This window comes from Pseudophryne corroboree, chromosome 1 (genome assembly GCF_028390025.1).
Source record: "Pseudophryne corroboree isolate aPseCor3 chromosome 1, aPseCor3.hap2, whole genome shotgun sequence".
Lineage (NCBI taxonomy): Eukaryota > Metazoa > Chordata > Amphibia > Anura > Myobatrachidae > Pseudophryne > Pseudophryne corroboree.
In genome coordinates, this window is record NC_086444.1 from 1,149,604,506 (window position 1) to 1,149,623,752 (window position 19,247).

Consider the following 19,247-nt stretch of genomic DNA (forward strand, 5'->3'; position numbering starts at 1 on the left):
TAAATACATTTTAGGATACCCTCCTGTTTTCTATCAGCAGGATCCTTAAGGGCGGCCATCTCAGGAGAGGGTAGAGCCCTTGTTCTTACAAGCGTGTGAGCGCTTTATCCACCCTAGGGGGTGTTTCCCAACGCACCCTAACCTCTGGCGGGAAAGGATATAATGCCAATAACATTTTAGAAATTATCAGTTGTTATCGGGGGAAACCCACGCATCATCACACACCTCATTTAATTTCTCAGATTCAGGAAAACTACAGGTAGTTTTTCCTCACCGAACATAATACCCCTTTTTGGTGGTACTCGTATTATCAGAAATGTGTAAAACATTTTTCATTGTCTCAATCATGTAACGTGTGGCCCTACTGGAAGTCACATTTGTCTCTTCACCGTCGACACTGGAGTCAGTATCCGTGTCGGCGTCTATATCTGCCATCTGAGGTAACGGGCGCTTTAGAGCCCCCGACGGCCTATGAGACGTCTGGACAGGCACAAGCTGAGTAGCCGGCTGTCTCATGTCAACCACTGTCTTTTATACAGAGCTGACACTGTCACGTAATTCCTTCCAACAGTTCATCCACTCAGGTGTCGACCCCCTAGGGGGTAACATCACTATTACAGGCAATCTGCTCCGTCTCCACATCATTTTTCTCCTCATACATGTCGACACAAACGTACCGACACACAGCACACACACAGGGAATGCTCTGATAGAGGACAGGACCCCACTAGCCCTTTGGGGAGACAGAGGGAGAGTTTGCCAGCACACACCAGAGCGATATATATATACAGGGATAACCTTGTATAAGTGTTTTTCCCCTTATAGCTGCTGTATAGTTAATACTGCGCCTAATTAGTGCCCCCCTCTCTTTTTTAACCCTTTCTGTAGTGTAGTGACTGCAGGGGAGAGCCAGGGAGCTTCCCTCCAACGGAGCTGTGAGGGAAAATGGCGCCAGTGTGCTGAGGAGATAAGGCCGCCGAGAAGGGGGCGGAGCCTATCTCCCGTTTTTCTGTGTATTCTGGCAGGGGTTAAATTCATCCATATAGCCCAGGAGCTATATGTGATGCATTTTTTGCCATCCAAGGTGTTTTTATTGCGTCTCAGGGCGCCCCCCCCCCCAGCGCCCTGCACCCTTAGTGACCGGAGTGTGAAGTGTGCTGAGAGCAATGGCGCACAGCTGCAGTGCTGTGCGCTACCTTGTTGAAGACAGGACGTCTTCTGCCGCCGATTTTCCGGACCTCTTCTGTCTTCTGGCTCTGTAAGGGGGCCGGCGGCGCGGCTCTGGGACCTATCCATGGCTGGGCCTGTGATCGGTCCCTCTGGAGCTAATGTCCAGTAGCCTAAGAAGCCCAATCCACTCTGCACGCAGGTGAGTTCGCTTCTTCTCCCCTTAGTCCCTCGATGCAGTGAGCCTGTTGCCAGCAGGTCTCACTGAACATAAAAAACTAAACTTTTCACTAAGCAGCTCAGGAGAGCCACCTAGTGTGCACCCTTCTCGTTCGGGCACAAAAATCTAACTGAGGCTTGGGGGAGGGTCATAGGGGGAGGAGCCAGTGCACACCAGGTAGTTCTAAAGCTTTACTTTTGTGCCCAGTCTCCTGCGGAGCCGCTATTCCCCATGGTCCTTACGGAGTCCCCAGCATCCACTAGGACGTCAGAGAAACGGGAGGCATAATAGGAGCATACACGTAAGCAGGGACCAAGATGGAGTCGGCAAATGGAGTATAAAAGGAAAATAAATAAATTCTCGCTGACCTTTCAGCAAAACTAGTTGTGTTGAGCAGCTATCAGCTAAATGTGGTTATAAATGGCTGCTTCTTCCCATCCTTCCGATATGTATAAGAAAGTAACAATCTGACAAGTGTTTGCTACATTTTGCGTACTGTAAGTCAGGCATGTCCAAACTGCGGCCCTCCAGCTGTTGAGAAACTACACATCCCAGCATGCCCTGACAAAGCTTTAGTATTCTCTGACAGCAAAACTGTGTCAGGGCATGCTGGGATATGTAGTTTCACAACAGCTGGAGGGCCGCAGTTTAGACATGCTTGCTGTAAGTACTTGGAGAAATTCTTGCACAGCCGAATGGAGCAACAATTGAATTGCTTCGCTGGGCACCATTTAGTAGCGACTGGGGAGACCAGCAATTGAATCAGCTCCAATAGATTCCAAAAAGTAATAGAACAAATATGCCTAAAAACAAATACAAACTCATTTCATTAAAACCTGCCACCATGTAACAGTATATCCTTCTACAGCAGGTTGTGTATTTGTAACCGCAGGACAAACTGCTAAAGACAATCCCTATTCATGCAAGTGTGTGATTTATAAATGCAAGCAATGATGCTGGGTACACACTGGCCAATATATCGGTCGTTCTACTGAATGGCCGATATATCGTTGGTCCATCGGCCAGTGTGTACCAATGATGAAGGGGACCGGATTAATTTATTGTTTTCCGACAAATAAATTGATGGTCTTCAAGATCTGGACTATTACTGATTCAGGAGACTCATCAGATCCTCATACCGTACTACATGGAACCCAATATGTATTTTAGGAAAAGGGGTTTAATATACAACCGAAAAAAGCTATTTAACATGTAACACAGATTTTGCATTTCCATCCTTAAGAGTCTTTGCGGTAAACTTTATGCTGGAGAGACGAAGAGAGCATTTACGGCACAGATTGGTGAACATCAACCAAACCTTTCCGGCACCTCACAATTATTGAAAGACAAACAAGACTTCAGCCTTAAGCATCTCTTAAATGTGCGTTATGCAGAAGCCAATTGCAGGCAGACAGGTAAGTGAACACATGCTAAAATTATCCTGAGGAGATGGGGGTCAAGAGTCTTTTGCAACAATAGGCTTTTTTGTTTCTCTTGGCTGCAAACAATGCAGCAAATGAAAGTGAATCCAATTATTTCCTCTTAACTGTGTGGTGCTTTTATTTGGAATGAATAACAGTTAATATATTTCAATAGAGAACTCCTTTTAGGATAGCATATTCTCTGAATCACTGGCTAGCAGCTTCATTTTATTTCTGGTTCCAATATAGGGGGGGGAATCAATTGTTTAGTGGGCGTCCAAACGTAATCGCCGCCAATCATCTGTGCCCTGCTTTGGCTGTCCAGACTCCATTTTCGCGACGATAGTGTTGATTTATCCTCCGGAAGCTGTGAGCTGAAACAGAACCATAGACTGGAATATGATCAGGTCTTGCTATCAAGTCCTGATGAAGGTGTGGTCTCCACTGAAACTGATGTGGAGCAACAACATATATATGCAGAAAGACAACTGGGGTGTGGACTGCCTTGCCAGTCGGATGTTATTATGATCATGTCGTCCAGCAATCTGCATGCCACCCACTATAACCAATTTGCTCAAGAAAAGAGCAATAAGGCAATCCAAGCATATTAGACTTTAACAATTATTAAAGATATGATCGCAATGCTATAAAATGTATGTTTTTCTGCAAGTGCAGTTATATTTACTAGAATTGCACAATCGGAAAAGATTGGATCAGATTCACAACTGGGAATAAAGTGTGCGGGGGGGGCCTAAAGTTGGACACACAACTTGGCTGCTTCGAATGAAAAATCTGGTATTGTATGGGAGCAAAGAGCAATCAGTCATTTCCTCCAAACCACTGGAAACAAGAGGATTTTTGGTCACTTACCATTGAACCCTTTGCACTGAAGCAGACTGTGGGACACGGACCATTGGATTGCAGGATGGGCTGGAGTTTGCCACTTAAACAACTGTAACTTTAATTTCAAGCTCCTAACCCCCTGCAGCCCCATAACGCCAGTACTTCTTTTAAAAGAGCCAGGCAAGGAGTAACAGTAACCCAGTGAAACTGTTAGAACAAACATATCCGTAGGGAAAAGACGGTCAAGAACCAAAACCTCGTGCGACTGAACGTGAGGGAGGGAACGCAGTGTCCCGCAGCCTGCTTCAGAGAAAAGGAAACCGTAAGCGACCAAAAATCCTCTTTTCCCTTTCAGCAAGGCTGGGGAACACTGGGCCATGGGAAGTTCAACAGCCATCTCCGGGGGAGTGAATGCTCAGGCTGCCTGACCACAGAACTGCACGGCCAAAGTGGGCATCACCTGAGGTAAAAACATGAAAAGACAAAGCCATCTACAGCGAAGCTGCTGCAGCCCCTCTACTGCACTGCAACAGCAAAGCAGCCCCCTACCCTATGACTAATTGAATTTACTCCTCTATGTGAAGCTCCATTAAGTTATATCTGAAAATAATTACTAGTTCGGCAATGGAGAGCAGTGCTATAATTTTACGTTTCACTTAATCGGGGCAATTCAAATATTTTAAACAGATGTCATAAGGAATGGACTCCCGTCAGAGCAATTCAATTGTTGCACCAGACACCCATCACTTATAACACGGCCAAAGAGACGACGGTTAGCTGCAAAATCCATATAAATTCCAGGCTAAGGCACCCAAACCACGGACTGATCGCACATTTCTTGTCACCACCCTAGCTGGCAGCGAGAAGAAAGGAGTCTCCCGCAGCTAGTGGGCGCCAAACGGAGCACCACTGAATTGCTCCGTTTTGCACCCCCTAGGGATAGCCGTGGGGAAATACATTTGAATCGCCGGCAATGTGAAAACTTTGAGAGGTAAATTAAAGGTGGACTTAAAGCCACCGACTTCTATTATGATTCAACATATTACACGGATGAAATTTAAATATGTAATAAGACAAACTTGGGAACCTACATTTTCAGGGAAACAAAAGGTTTTTGACCTCTATTAAATGTTTCAGAATTTGCAATGAACTATAACAGTGGCACAAGTTGCTACATTTAAAAGTGACTTTTTAAGCTGTATATTGTAGATCACTTGTTACAGTCTTGATATATTACATTGTGCACGGTACACAAATAAAAGATACTAAAACATGACACTATTAAAAAATATCTAAATACAAAGAAACTTAATTAAACTTATATACAAGAATTGTCAATAAGAACTTTGCTTTACCTTATGGATACTATAAAAATGACCAGTAGACATGCATTTGTTTGATATAAGCTTCCACGATCCCCTTACTGTGACTTCATTCAAATTCCAGAGAAAGTTTCAACTGTGCAGGGTAAGAGGCGACCTGCAGCACGCTCGTGTCCTCACCATTACACCAGAACACAAGGGCAGGCCTGATTGGTGGGCAGTGAAGACCGTGAGCAAAGCGTGTTTGAGCTTATGCAGCGGATGAACCCAAGGCATGGCAGGCAATGAGTAGCACGGCCGAGGCTATAGGGGGCAGATGGGACATTTTCGGGTAATGATACTTCAATTATCTTGTAAACAACCTTCTGCCAAGTTTACTCAATGCATTGCTTTAGCCATCTGGCTTCCATTTATGTTGTTCGCCAAGACAGTTATATACGTTTGTTGCCCTATCATAATACCCAGTTCATGCCTGCTCTGTGCACCGGCTACAAGGTTATCCACAAAACAGTTGTGTAGTGTAAAAAAGCAAGGAGACAAAAAAAAAAAAAACCCAACAATGTTATTGCCTAGGATAATGATAAATCAGTAAGACAGACCTTTTTCTGAATGGAAAATCATATGATGACTATCTGAATGTGTTCCCTTTAATATTGGCAGAAGCACAAACACCAATAAAAGCAGTTTATGACTAGTCCTCCTGCATACAAAGGTAGTCGCCTTTATTGCAGAAATGTCAGAGCCCCCGGACTACGGCTAAGTGGCACGTTCGGAAAGTAAGGGGTAAATGTACACGGTGGTAATATGGGGTAGAAGTGGTATCAGCGCACGGATACCGCTTCTGCCCCATGTACTACAGCGGTGGTGTGTGCAGAATGACAAGGAGGGTATCTATCGGCGCTGCTATCTACAAGATAGCACGGCAATACGCAGGGGCAATGTATGAATGGTCAGCTGCACTGATCGCTACGACAGCTGCAAGTGTCATGGCCCATACACCGCAGCCAGGGACAGAGGCGATCACCAGAGGCGGGAGTTTTCACTCCCCTGTTTTGGCATCCAAGATGTTAATACATCTTGGCGCCACCACTTCCCGCAGAGGTGAAGCAGGACGTGTTACACCCACATGATAAAAGCGGGTATAATACATTCTCACCTATAGCCCTAGTTGGTAAAGCTGGGTTCAGACCTCGCTGATCAATCTGATTAAACACTGCCACTCTGTTGTAGTTGTAGTAGTAGTAGTGTGTACCCATCTTGATGCCCTAGAACACACTGAGCTAGAAATGGAACAGTGCGTTTGGTTTTCTATGGGATCAGGAAGTCAGCAGCACAAATATTACACTGCACATGAGATGCGACCTGCAGATCCATCAGTTACAGGAGTGTAATCAGCCAACACTCCTGCACTGCTCCTGTACACACACGGGTGTAATATGGTTTGCCAGTGGCCAGCACACCGGCGTCTGGAACCCGAGCACCGGCATGCTGACAGTGGGGCGAGCACAAAAGAGCCACTTGCAGGCACGGTGGCGAGCGTTATTCTCCCTCGAGTGGGGTCGTGGTCCCCTAAGGTGTCGGTATGCCGGGTGTCGGGATTCCGGTGCCGGTATACTGAGCGACGGCATCCCAACAGCCGGCAAACTGAACAGCAACAGTATACACACCCATATGGGTGTAGTATGGCTGACTAGTGGTCAGGAGACCGCCGGTCAGCATACAGACGCCGGGATCCCGGCTGGGAGGGGCGAGTGCAGCAAGCCCCATGCGGGCTCAGTGGCGACCCACTCTATGGGTGTCGTGGACACTCACGAGTGGAAATAGTCCCTGTTTTGTCGGCATGCCGACCATCGGGATAGTGAGGGGTCGGGATGCTGGAGGAGGTCATGTGACTGTGTCTCCCGACCGCCGGTCACATGAATACCACCCACCCATACAATCGTTAGGCCGATATCCAGTGATTGGGCCAATAATTGTATAAGTGTGTACCTAGCTTAATGTTTTAAGAGTGATGAGACTTTCCAGTGCAGATTCATCCAGAAGACAAATCATTTTCTCTAGAGTCTATCCTCCACTAAATAATATAGGAGGGGATTTTGGGAGGAGCGTTTAACAGGAATTCCAACACTGCCAGAACCTTATTTTATTGCAAGAAAGAAAAAAAATTAGCACCAATATTAAGCACAATCATTTTCACTACCCGAGGCCCTGTTAATACGTGTTGGTGTTTATAGGTTATTTCATGAGACATCCTCTTTACAGCATCAAAGCAACGTGTCATATGAAACTTATGGCCAGTGGTCACAAGAGGTAACTTCAAGTCAAATCATAAAGCCTTGGCACCAACAACATAACCTGAAGATACAATAACAGATTGCTGAAACATAAGGCTTCACGTGAAAGTCATAAAGAACAGAAAGAATAACAGAAGTCACTAGTAAGCTACATAAACACCGGCATTAAAACAATGCATTTAACATGCTATTTTAATGCAGGTGAAGAGACAGATCACTGTACAATATGAGATAATATATAGTTATGTTCATTTCAGAGCATCTCTTACAGCTGAGAGATATACATTTATCACTAAAATATGCATTAAAAAATAAAAAAAAAGAATTTGCTCAAACATTAACAATATGGCAGATGCATTAACCACGGTGCCTTTCCTGGACCCCTCTCCCAAACATTAAAGAATGGCTGTTCGGAAAATTTCTATAAGAATGTGCTTCATGCCTAAATGGCTTCTTATAAGTTATCCAGAATTTGCAACAATGGTTAGAAATGAAAGAATAACCCAAAGAGAGTTCCTTGGTGTCTGACTCTTTAGGCTTTTGCCCAGGCTACTATATGTCACACTTCTGATAGCCGTCCAAAGAACCCCTATAACTTTACCCTGTCTGGCAGACGTTCTATAGAATGCATCTGCAACAATTCTGCACATCGCCCTATAACACAGGTTAGATGCTGCTACTCAGAACTGTCGTTGTTGAGGGTCCCGTTCTTTATACTTAACAAGCTACAGCCCAGTCATCCCCTTAATTAGGTTCCCCTTTGTTTCTCCTGTGTTACTATACCCCTTTTCCGCTACCTTTAAAAACACGGGTAAATGCGCGGGGACGCGCATTTACCCATGTTTTTTTCCTAGTGGAACCCCCCCCGGCAAATTCCCAGATTAAGTGATCCAGGAATCCTACCCGGGTATCTTGCCGGGTTGAACACGTGTTCAACCCGATAAGCTGTGTAGTCTGAACGGAAGCCGTGTAGAGGCGACACGGCTCCCATTCCCAGTGAATGGAAGGGTGGCGCTGGGAGATCATGTGATCTCCCAGCACCGCCCCTGCCGCGTCAGCAGCAGCGTCACCAACCCGGCAATATGCCGGGTTGGTGAGCGCTGTGGGAAAGGGGGTTGCAGCACGGGTCGCAGCCGTGTCAGGCTCCCGGCTGTGACCCGTGCTACAGTTGGAAAAGGGGTATACAGACACAAATACACTTACAGTCTCTTAAAGTGAGGATTCATATTCATGACAACTGCATCACTTTCTCGATAAAGGACAAAAAAAAAAAAAACAGTAATTTGCACACCACTTAGTCTTGGGCTAGTGACCCCAGATTTAGATTTTAAGACATAAGTAATAAATCACCAAATTGCATAGGACAACACGACTGGGGGCCGTATTCAATAGCCGTCGGGTCCTTTCCATACTTGTCGGAAAACATATGCCCGGATTGAATAGGTCAGAACCCCTTCCGACCTATTCCAGTCGGAAACTGCAGTCTTTACAACAAGGGCAATACCTCAAATAAAAATATCAAGATAGAAAGAGTTCAATGGGTTTAACCGGCCAATTTAGGTACATGAAATTACTGGACATTCTGGCTGTTAGGTGGATGGGTCATACAGTGATAGCAGGAAGCACCCTGGGATCGATTAAATTCTCCAACAGTTGGATAGCGCCGGGAATTAGCTCCCGTCGCTATTCAATTCACCTCATGTTAAGTCGGCGAATGCCCGTTCTCCCGGACTTAACAGGTTGATTTGTCTGGAGAACAGGCATTCTCCGACTTAACTCCGTGGCGCGATGCTGATTCCCGATAAAATCAGCCTAACGCGCCGGCTGCGCGGCAGCACTTTTGTCGGTTTCCCTCTCGCATCCCCTGGGGGTGAGAGAAGAATTCCCAACAATTCAGTGTCACTTGGCACTGTATTGAATAGCACCGGGAGCTAATTCCCGGCGCTATTCAACTGTCGGATAATTGAATCGACCCCCCCGTTACATGTCAGTAGTGTTCATTCTAGCACCCGGCACCTAATACGTGAGGAGGGCAGATGTTAATTTTAAAAGGCAAAATTTTATAAGTGATGCATCGCTGTAGCTACACCATGTCTAAACTATTACACTTCAAAATAAAAATCTGCCCTCCTCACTGACTAGGTGCAGGGTGTCAGCCAATGACTAGCCAAACAGGGCAAGCACATCTTTGGGTGACGGGGTCTACTAGTCCAGATCATTATATACAGATTGGACAAGGTTATAATTTCCTCGGTATATAGGTGTCACAGTACTTACAATGATGAGAGGATAAGTAATTTAAACAGATATTTATATAGCACACAAATATTACGTAAAACATACAAACTACAAACCAAGCAGCTATGACTGGGGATTGCACTCATGATCTCAGTGCTGCGAGGCATCACCACTATTACATCAGTGGTTCTCAAACTGTGGACCGTGGCACCCTGGAGTGCCTCAGGGTACTTGCAGGGGTGCCCTGGGTTGGTGGTCCAGTGCCAACTCAAATTATTTGCGGTCAATGTAATAGACAAAACCAGCGCTTGCAGATTTTAATCATAAAATGTGGACAAATCCTGTCCCACCACTGCACTACATATAGACAGAATGGGGTCGATTCAATTCACTGACAGTTGAACAGCGCCGGGAATTAGCTCCCGGCGCTATTCAATACAGTGACAAGTGACCCTCAATTGTTGGGAATTTTTCTCTCATCCCCGGGGATGAGAGAAGAAATCCGTCAAAAGTGCGGCCGGCGCGAGGCTGATTCTGTCAGGAATCAGCATCGCAGCGGGGAGTTAAGTCGGAGAATGCCCGTTCTCCCGACAATCCAACCTGTTAAGTCGGCGAGACCGGGCCTTCGCCGACTTAACTTCAGCATTGAATAACGACGGGAGCTAATTCCCGGCGCTATTCAACTGTAAGTGAATTGAATCGACCCATATGTGATCCTTTGCTGCACTACAAACTATAGTGAACATTTCTAGCTGGTTGTTGCAGCCCTTCCAGGTTTGGAGCGGAATACAGAGACTGCCCACCTGCATTTGGAAAGAAGGATTCTGCTGAAATTAGCTAGAACAGCATGCAGGTGCACAATATACTGATGTATTCTAGTTTCTACAATTTAGAGAACAAGCAGAAGTAGATGTTGTAAAGCATTAAAATAAGCAAAATATGTACATAGACTACAGCTAGGGTTATTTCAGGTGGCTACTAGTATAATAATCTGCTTGAAGTGACAAGGTGACGTCACTAAAACATTTATCATCTACCTTTTCCTTAAGCATGACAAGAGGTACCCAGCGCCTTACAGGACATGCAATTGTATTACAGGTATATGCTCAATGAACTTCTCATAAGTTTAGAAACTACAGTAGTGGGGGGTACATTACCTGTGTAAGAAGTAACCAGCCAAAAAGCAATAGCACTATGCATGCAAAAACAAGGAACTAAGCACAGTGAAGACCAGACAATATGTACACACCTAGAGAATCCAAAGGGGTTTAATTGGATTTGATACAAGACGACCACACACACACAGCCTGGAGCTGCTACAATAAAGTCTCCCAGTTAATATATTTCCATTTGAGTAAGTTAAACTCTAGCTTACGACTTAAAGGAAAATGAAAGTATCCCTGCACACGCTCTGAAAGCCCTTCCATCCAGCTACTGAAACTGTTGGGGTACTTTCCCCGATACCCCTGTGGTTATTCAGCTACTTATCCCTATGGTTTCCCCGCTCAAGCTGTACACAAATGAGCACTTTCTGACCTACGCCATCCGCAGCACTTCACCAACCTGCACAAGCCCTACTCCTGCTGAAATAAGAACTGGGCAAACATATGGGAATATTTTGAGCAGCAGATTTTGGTAAAATATGTTAGGAAACAGGAGGTGTCTATTTGGTCTCCTACTTATCCAGACATGCTGCCTGTATAAATGCTGCACTTGTCCAAGCAGATCCTCCGCACATCCCTAGACAGACACCAAAAAGCAGCGGCTAATCAGAGAAACGAGGCTCATTCTCAGTCTGGAATTTTATCTTGTAGAGAGATAAAGCGGGGAGAGATAAAGTACCAACCCATACAGCTTCCGTCATTTCACAGGCCGCGCTATAAATATGACAGAAGCTGATGGGGTGGTTCTTCATCTCCCTCCATTATTTTATATATCTTCCCCTGTGTGTTATAATGAAGGAAAAATGAATAAAGTGAGAGTGTGTGAAAATATATATATATATAATATATATATATAATATATATATATATATATATATAATATATATATATATATATTATATATATATATATATATATATATATATATATATATTCCAAACAATGCCTGCACTCACTTGAATAAAGCAACTTGCTCCGGTGCAACAGAGTCCAATCACAATTTAACTGATTTTTTTGTGGGGGGGTCAATTGTTTTACATGCTGTGCTTATTAATGGGCATCGACATAGCAACGTTATTGTTTTTGGGCACCCATGAATTATTGCACTTTTTCGCGCCTTGTAAAGGAACTAACCTACCTAAAGTCACGGTTAGTGTGCCAAACGGGATTGGGCACCCAAACCATGGACCTTTCAACTATTTCTGCTCGCCACCTCAGGAGGCTGCAGAAATGTGTGCATCTTTGCCATCTGCACCCTACTGGAGCAACAATTAAGTTGCTCGACCGGCTGCCCATTAATTAGCATGGCGCGTAAAACAACTGAATTTCCTCCCCATGACCACAAGTCAATGGGCGGTATTCGTCATCGCAGACGCCCACGTCCAACAGCAGTTATTCAACCGTTTCTGCCGACAGGCTCGAGAACTTAATTACAGCTCGCTACCCCTGGGGTTGGCAAGCTGAAATGCACGAAAAGTGACCTGTTTGGGCGCCAAACGGGACTTTTCACATCACGCCCATTTGTTAAGTCAGGTTTAGAAGCTTTACGCAGCTAAACCTGACTGCTATGAGAGCGATAAAAAACAATTGAATATCGCCCCGCGATCTCCCATCACTTTAGACAGTAATCGGGCGTGAGGTGACAATTGAATAACAGCCAATATTTGCCGATACGGAATACCCCCTATGTTTGCATGCCATTGGTGCAAGGAGAAAATAAAATGAATTACAGACAGACCTGCAGGCGGCTTGGATGACAGGTCACAGAAAAGAGCGAGGTGTATGCATGATGTGACCGTTCCACAGCTGGAGCACAGAATAAGGACAACAATGTAATACAACATTAAGCGCATTGGAATAGGCTGGCACTGTATAAGTAGCTGATAATATTATGCTTGCTACATGCTGTAAAAGGTTAAACCTGTGCTAAAGACCATACAATGCCAGCTCTCACCAGTACCTAAGACAGGTGCACAAAGGACAAGCCACATGTAAGTAAATGAGAGGTTATGGCAATCTTTTGGTTAAGCATATCTGCATGTAAATGCCACAAAACTGCCAGCACTGATTATTTACTACAGTGCATAATACCATCTGAACAGTAAACACCTGTAATGTGCCTATTACAATAAAGAAAATATATATATATATATATATATATATATATATATATATATATATATATATATATATATATATAAAGAATATATATATATATATATATATAAAGAATATATATATATATATATATATATATATATATATATATATATATATATATATATATATAAAGAATATAAAGAATATATATATATATATATATATATATATATATATATAGAATATATATATATATATATATATAAAGAATATATATATATATATATATATAGAATATATATATATATATATAAAGAATATATATATATATATATATATATATAGAATATATATATATATATATATATATATAAAGAATATATATATATATATATATATAAAGAATATATATATATATATATATATATATATATAAAGAATATATATATATATATATATATATATATATATAAAGAATATATATAAAGAATATATTATATATATATATATATATATATATATATATATATATATATATATATATATATATATATATATATATATATATATAAAGTTCATCCCTGTGAAGGGAGATGCACTCTCCTAAAAGATCAAGAGTCCAGTCCAAACGTAATCGTCTTTATTATTCAAGTCTAGGGGCTCAGTATGTCAACGTTTCGATTCCATTAGAGAATCTTTGTCAAGACGAGCACAACAATGACATCCAGCATCATAAGTACATCATAGGAGGTAATTCATAGCCCACAGCAATGGTAGGGGGATCACATAATCGACAAATGTACAGGCCAGTAAGTTCCATAAGGGAGGATGTCCACACATCCAAACTAGAGTCAAAAATAGTCAAACATAGTCAGCAAGCAGACATCAAGGCATCAGAACACGGGCTGCATGCAGTTTGGATGAGTGGACATCCTCCCTTATGGAACTTACTGGCCTGTACATTTGTCGATTATGTGATCCCCCTACCATTGCTGTGGGCTATGAATTACCTCCTATGATGTACTTATGATGCTGGATGTCATTGTTGTGCTCGTCTTGACAAAGATTCTCTAATGGAATCGAAACGTTGACATACTGAGCCCCTAGACTTGAATAATAAAGACGATTACGTTTGGACTGGACTCTTGATCTTTTAGGAGAGTGCATCTCCCTTCACAGGGATGAACTTTATATTTGTGGACTCATTCATTTCAATGTATTTCCACTGGATGCACCCCGCTGTTGTCACTTATTAGATGTGAGTGCGGGTATACACATATATATATATATATATATATATATATATATATATATATATATATATATATATATATATATATATATATATAAAAAGTGCACGCCACTTATGGGCCCTACACCAACCTCATTACCAAACTGCTGAGCTTAATGATACACTCCCAATGTTTCCAGCACTAGACAAATAAAAACCCAACGTTTGCTCAGTGGCTGGCCTAATTGGACAGATCTGACAGTACCTGAACAGCTGAACAACCAAAACATTACACATAAACTGCATCTTTATTTGTATGGAAATTACATAACCTGCCAGACTGCATGTGAGAGCCCAGTATCAGCACCTGAACTTCCGCAGCAGGGCGAGACGTTAGACCCATAACATCGGCATGTGGCTACTTCTGTACACTGAAAGGCCTAGGTATATAAAGAAGCCAGAGAACATCATCTGTCCAGCAGAGTTTTGCATGAATTAGTAAATACCAATACTGCAAAACTAAGAGGTGCAGGGGGAAAATATAAGCAACCTGTCACTGAACAGACTTCACACAGGGCCGGCTGCAGCGAAGGGAAGTACTAGCAGTTGCTTGGAGACCAGGCCCCCGAGACGCAAAGCTAAAAGTGACTTGAAAAGATCATTATGTATTAGATCAATGTAGAGTCACAGCATGCTTCAAACAGATGAAGTGGCGGTAATGACAAACACCTTAAAGTCATTTGGTGATACACAAAACCAAATAAGCTAAAGTTATAAACAACTTCACAGAATAAAAAATAAAAAGATAAATTAAACACAATCAAAGCAGTTCAGTGGAAAAACACAGCAACCAAGGATGCATAAACCGCAATCCCTGGAACATGGTGATAGCTTACCAGTCATTACTGGAAATATAAATTAACACTATAAATGTACCTAAAACCCATTACCAACATGGCCAGAAAGTAACCTGGGGATGCGATACTGATTAGGACTCAAATACAAAATAAATAAAAGCGTATCGCATACATCAGAAATACGTGCAATACCTGGTCTTAAACGCACCAAGCAACTTCCAACTGGAATAATGTATGATCACAGCACTAACTTACTTCTGAAATACAGACAATGAGCTCAATTGAATTCAGCGTGTACTGAATAGCGCCAGGAAGGAGCTCCCAGAGCTATTCAATTCAGCGCAATGTTATGCCAGCGTAGAGGATTTCTTCTCACACCCGACAAAGCGCAATGTTGTTTTCTGCCCTTAGCACAGCAGAAACAGCATCACGCCAGGCACCTAAGTTGGAGAATGCCGGTTCTCGCGGATAAATACCATGTTTAAAGGCGCCAGAACCTGCATTCTTCGATATAACAGCGCACTGAATTGAAAAGCACCGGGAGCTCCTTCCTGGCGCTATTCAATTTGTGCTGAACTGAATTGAGCCCATTGAGTTAGGTAATCCCCATATACAGATTTAGATAGAGTGCACAACATATACCGGACAGCACAAACAGGACGGATTCCTGGAGACCATCACCCTGGCAAGGTAACATGCAGCTCTCTCCATATATTGTCCAGGTACATACGGTATGTATCCACATACATCCTCAATACGCCACGCAGCTGGAGTTGTCTGGCGTGAGTGAGCTGACAGGTCCCATGCACGTAGCATTGGGCGTGTTATTTTGCCAAAATACGTCTTATTCACATCAATAAGTGAATAAGACGATCAAACATACTCTGCTGTTTAAAAATGGGAAAACACTGACGTACAACTTTTATACGCATATACAGCCACGGTCACACACAGAATATAGACATGTTGCATATCATTTTAATCAGCATGAGCTGCTTATGCGTACTATCCGCTAATAAGGCTCATTTTAATGGATAAAGTTGTACGAAAAGATGCTCAGCGCTACCAAGTCACATCACGTGTTGTGACTAAAAGGGCTGTTTAACGTGCCAGGGGGCTAGATGTATGTGAATACATCTGTACAACCTCCGGCAGGCAGGGCAAGTTGGGAGTTGCAGTCATACAAACACTGTAGTAGGTGGTAACTCAGCGTATGTGTATATAATATATATTATTCAAGATGTGTGTGGTAACATCATAATGCATACATTAAATGCGACCCCAACACATGATCACTGGTTACTGCAAGGTACATGTCACAGAGTAGAACAGGAAAGTGTTGTGTCATCCCTACAGCACCCAGTGTAGTGCACCCCCCCCCCCCCCCCCATCCCAGCACCCAGGAGAGCATCTCCTGTAGCCCAATCACCCAAGGTGGTTGACAGGATAGCTACCTATCCCATCACAGCATCCAGAAGGCCCCACTCCACCCTGGCCGGAGCGCCCTTCCCAGACCCAGCACCCTGGCCGGAGCGCCCTTCCCAGACCCAGCACCCTGGCCGGAGCGCCCTTCCCAGACCCAGCACCCTGGCCGGAGCGCCCTTCCCAGACCCAGCACCCTGGCCGGAGCGCCCTTCCCAGACCCAGCACCCTGGCCGGAGCGCCCTTCCCAGACCCAGCACCCTGGCCGGAGCGCCCTTCCCAGACCCAGCACCCTGGCCGGAGCGCCCTTCCCAGACCCAGCACCCTGGCCGGAGCGCCCTTCCCAGACCCAGCACCCTGGCCGGAGCGCCCTTCCCAGACCCAGCACCCTGGCCGGAGCGCCCTTCCCAGACCCAGCACCCTGGCCGGAGCGCCCTTCCCAGACCCAGCACCCTGGCCGGAGCGCCCTTCCCAGACCCAGCACCCAGGCCGGAGCGTCCTTCCCAGACCCAGCACCCAGGCCGGAGCACCCCTCCCAGACCCAGGCTAGAGCACCCCTCCCAGACCCAGCACCAAGGCTAGCACCCCCACCCCCACCACAAACACTGGCTAGCACCCCTCCGAATCAGCACCCAGGATAGCACCCCACCCCCAGCACAGCACCCAGGAATACAACCCCCCCAACCCAGCACCCAGTATGGAAGCCCCCCAGACCCAGGTTAGTACCCCTCCCCAGACCCAGCACAGCAACCCCAAATCCCAGCTTCCCACCACACGGTAGCCCCTAGCCCAATACCTTCTCATCCCTGCACAGAGCCCTATTTACCTGCAGGTACTCAGGCCAGTGGCCCTGCTCGGCGGGGTGGCAGCTTACCTCGGCCCCGGGCGGGGTGGGAGTGCAGCTGCTGGGTGTGCTGCACAGGAGACCTCCTCCGTTCCCGGTTCCTGCATTGCTCCCTCCGCTCATCGCACCGTGCTGTCCCCGCAATGCCGCCGCCGATTTCACCTCCCCGGACGCGCTGCTGCTGCCTCCGCCCCGCTTGTGCTTCCTCCGCTTCGCTCCTCTCTTCGCGTCGGCCGGGCTCATCTCTGATCTACAGCAACGCCTGTTCCGCCGAAAGCCGCACGCCGAGCTGCACCGGGGACCGGAACGCGGTTGGTGACCGCAATAAGATAACGAGCTTCGAGCGGGGCGGCGGAGACTCCGAGTAGCCGAGCTAGACTCCAATATGGCGGACTACAAGGAGGAAAGCTATTCCCGTCTTACGTACGGACGTCACGACGCAGTCTTACGTTAACGTGCTGCTGCCGCCTCACTCCGGGCACGGCGGGACTTGGAGTCCAGGCGACAGAAACGCCGCAGTATCTGGGCGGCAGAACTACCATCCCCAGAATGCACCGCGCCTGGATACCCGCTAGAGGTGACTGCGCTGCAGGCTGAGGAGAGGGCGCACGGCATGCCGGGACTTGTGGTTCGCAGGATGTTACGAGGTGTCAGGGATGGGCAAAGTGGTGCTGAGAAACTTCATGGTCATCATTTTTCTTTATACAAACCCTCCAACATGACCTCTTCTGCCCTGCACAAACTGCTCCATTCCCAAACTATTTATAAACAGATTCATAAAGAGCATACATATTTTACACAGCAAAAGTAGTCATTCACACAGGCACTACTCCAGTGGGTCTTACAATCTATATAAACTCATATACTTACACAGGGTGTGGTATATTTTGTCGACATTTTTTTAAATAATGCTGACATGCACAGGATGTTAACATGTCAAATAGCGACATTGAATGAGATTTACCTTTCACTGTTACTCAGAGGGCCAAATTTAAAGAGATGTATTATTTATTTTATTAGCAGTTTCTTATATAGCGCAGCATATTCCGTTGCGCTTTACAATTAGAACAACAGTTATAGAACAAAACTGGGCAAAGACAGACAGACATAGTGGTAGGAAGGCCCTGCTTGCAAGCTTACAATCTATAGGGAAATAGGCATTGATACACGAGGATAGATGCTACCTGTTACATAATGGTTCCCCAGGTTGCTAGGTTCTTAATGGGTTGTATGATATGATCACCCAGCAATGTTGGAAGACAAAATGGGAGGTTATGTGGACTGTACAGAGATGCAATAATTTACCACTGCGGAAAAAGGGTGGTTGCCTCGGGCTTTAACACCCGGGCTATTCAATTACAGTCCCTTTTCCTCATGAGGTAAATTACCCGCTAACGCGCACTAACCTATAGAATCCATGATAAGTTCCTAGAGCTATGGGTTAACATGTTTGCTACACCTACGTTAGGATCACCCTCCCAAAGTCGCAAAGAAAAATTTGTGTAAAGTGCAGCCTGCAGGCTGATCGCTGCCTCTAATTGAATAGCCTGGGAGATCAATTAGCCTGTAGCAATTAACTGCAGTTAATTGAATCTGGCCCTAAATCTAAGGGGCCCTACACATTTTACGATGCGCCGCCGAGGTGCCCGACGGCCGATACGGCCGACGAGCGACCCGGCGGCGGGGGGGGGCAGTGACGGGTGGAGTGAAGTTTCTTCACTCCCCCCGTCACGCGGCTGCATTGAAGTGCAGGCAAATATGGACGAGATCGTCCATATTGGCCTGCATGCACAGCCGACGGGAGACCGGCGATGAACGAGCGCGGGGCCGCGCATCGTTCATCGCTGGAGTCTCCACACTGAAAGATATGAACGAGTTCTCGTTCATTTATGAACGAGATCGTTCATATCTTTCAGAAAATCGGCCAGTGTGTAGGGCCTATAACCCTAAAATGGTGTGTCAACATTAGGAATGCCAGAAGGTGGCAGCCAGGTCAGCACTGGGGGGGAGGAGAGTGACATGGCAGGAGTGGGTGGTGCTGTGGAGCGTGATAATGCAACTGCGCCATTGTGCCCCCCCCCCCCCCCTTATACAATGCCACAAATATCATCATTGCGAAGCGGGG

General features: G+C 45.1%; 1 protein-coding gene across 4 annotated transcripts in view; it reads right to left on the reverse strand.

Moving 5' to 3' along the window:
* The window catches only part of FAM193A (family with sequence similarity 193 member A), a 162,068-nt gene extending 144,516 nt beyond the window's left edge, over nucleotides 1-17,552 (reverse strand). For 3 of the 4 annotated variants that reach the window (XM_063924600.1, XM_063924592.1, XM_063924589.1), the window contains exon 1: nucleotides 17,153-17,551. In XM_063924600.1, coding sequence (XP_063780670.1) covers nucleotides 17,153-17,365 — 213 coding nt within the window. In that variant the 5' untranslated portion in view covers nucleotides 17,366-17,551. Of the gene's footprint in view, nucleotides 1-17,152 lie in introns of all 4 variants that reach the window. The other variant, XM_063924609.1, reaches the window with a different exon arrangement.
* Between the last annotated feature and the right edge of the window lie 1,695 nt (nucleotides 17,553-19,247).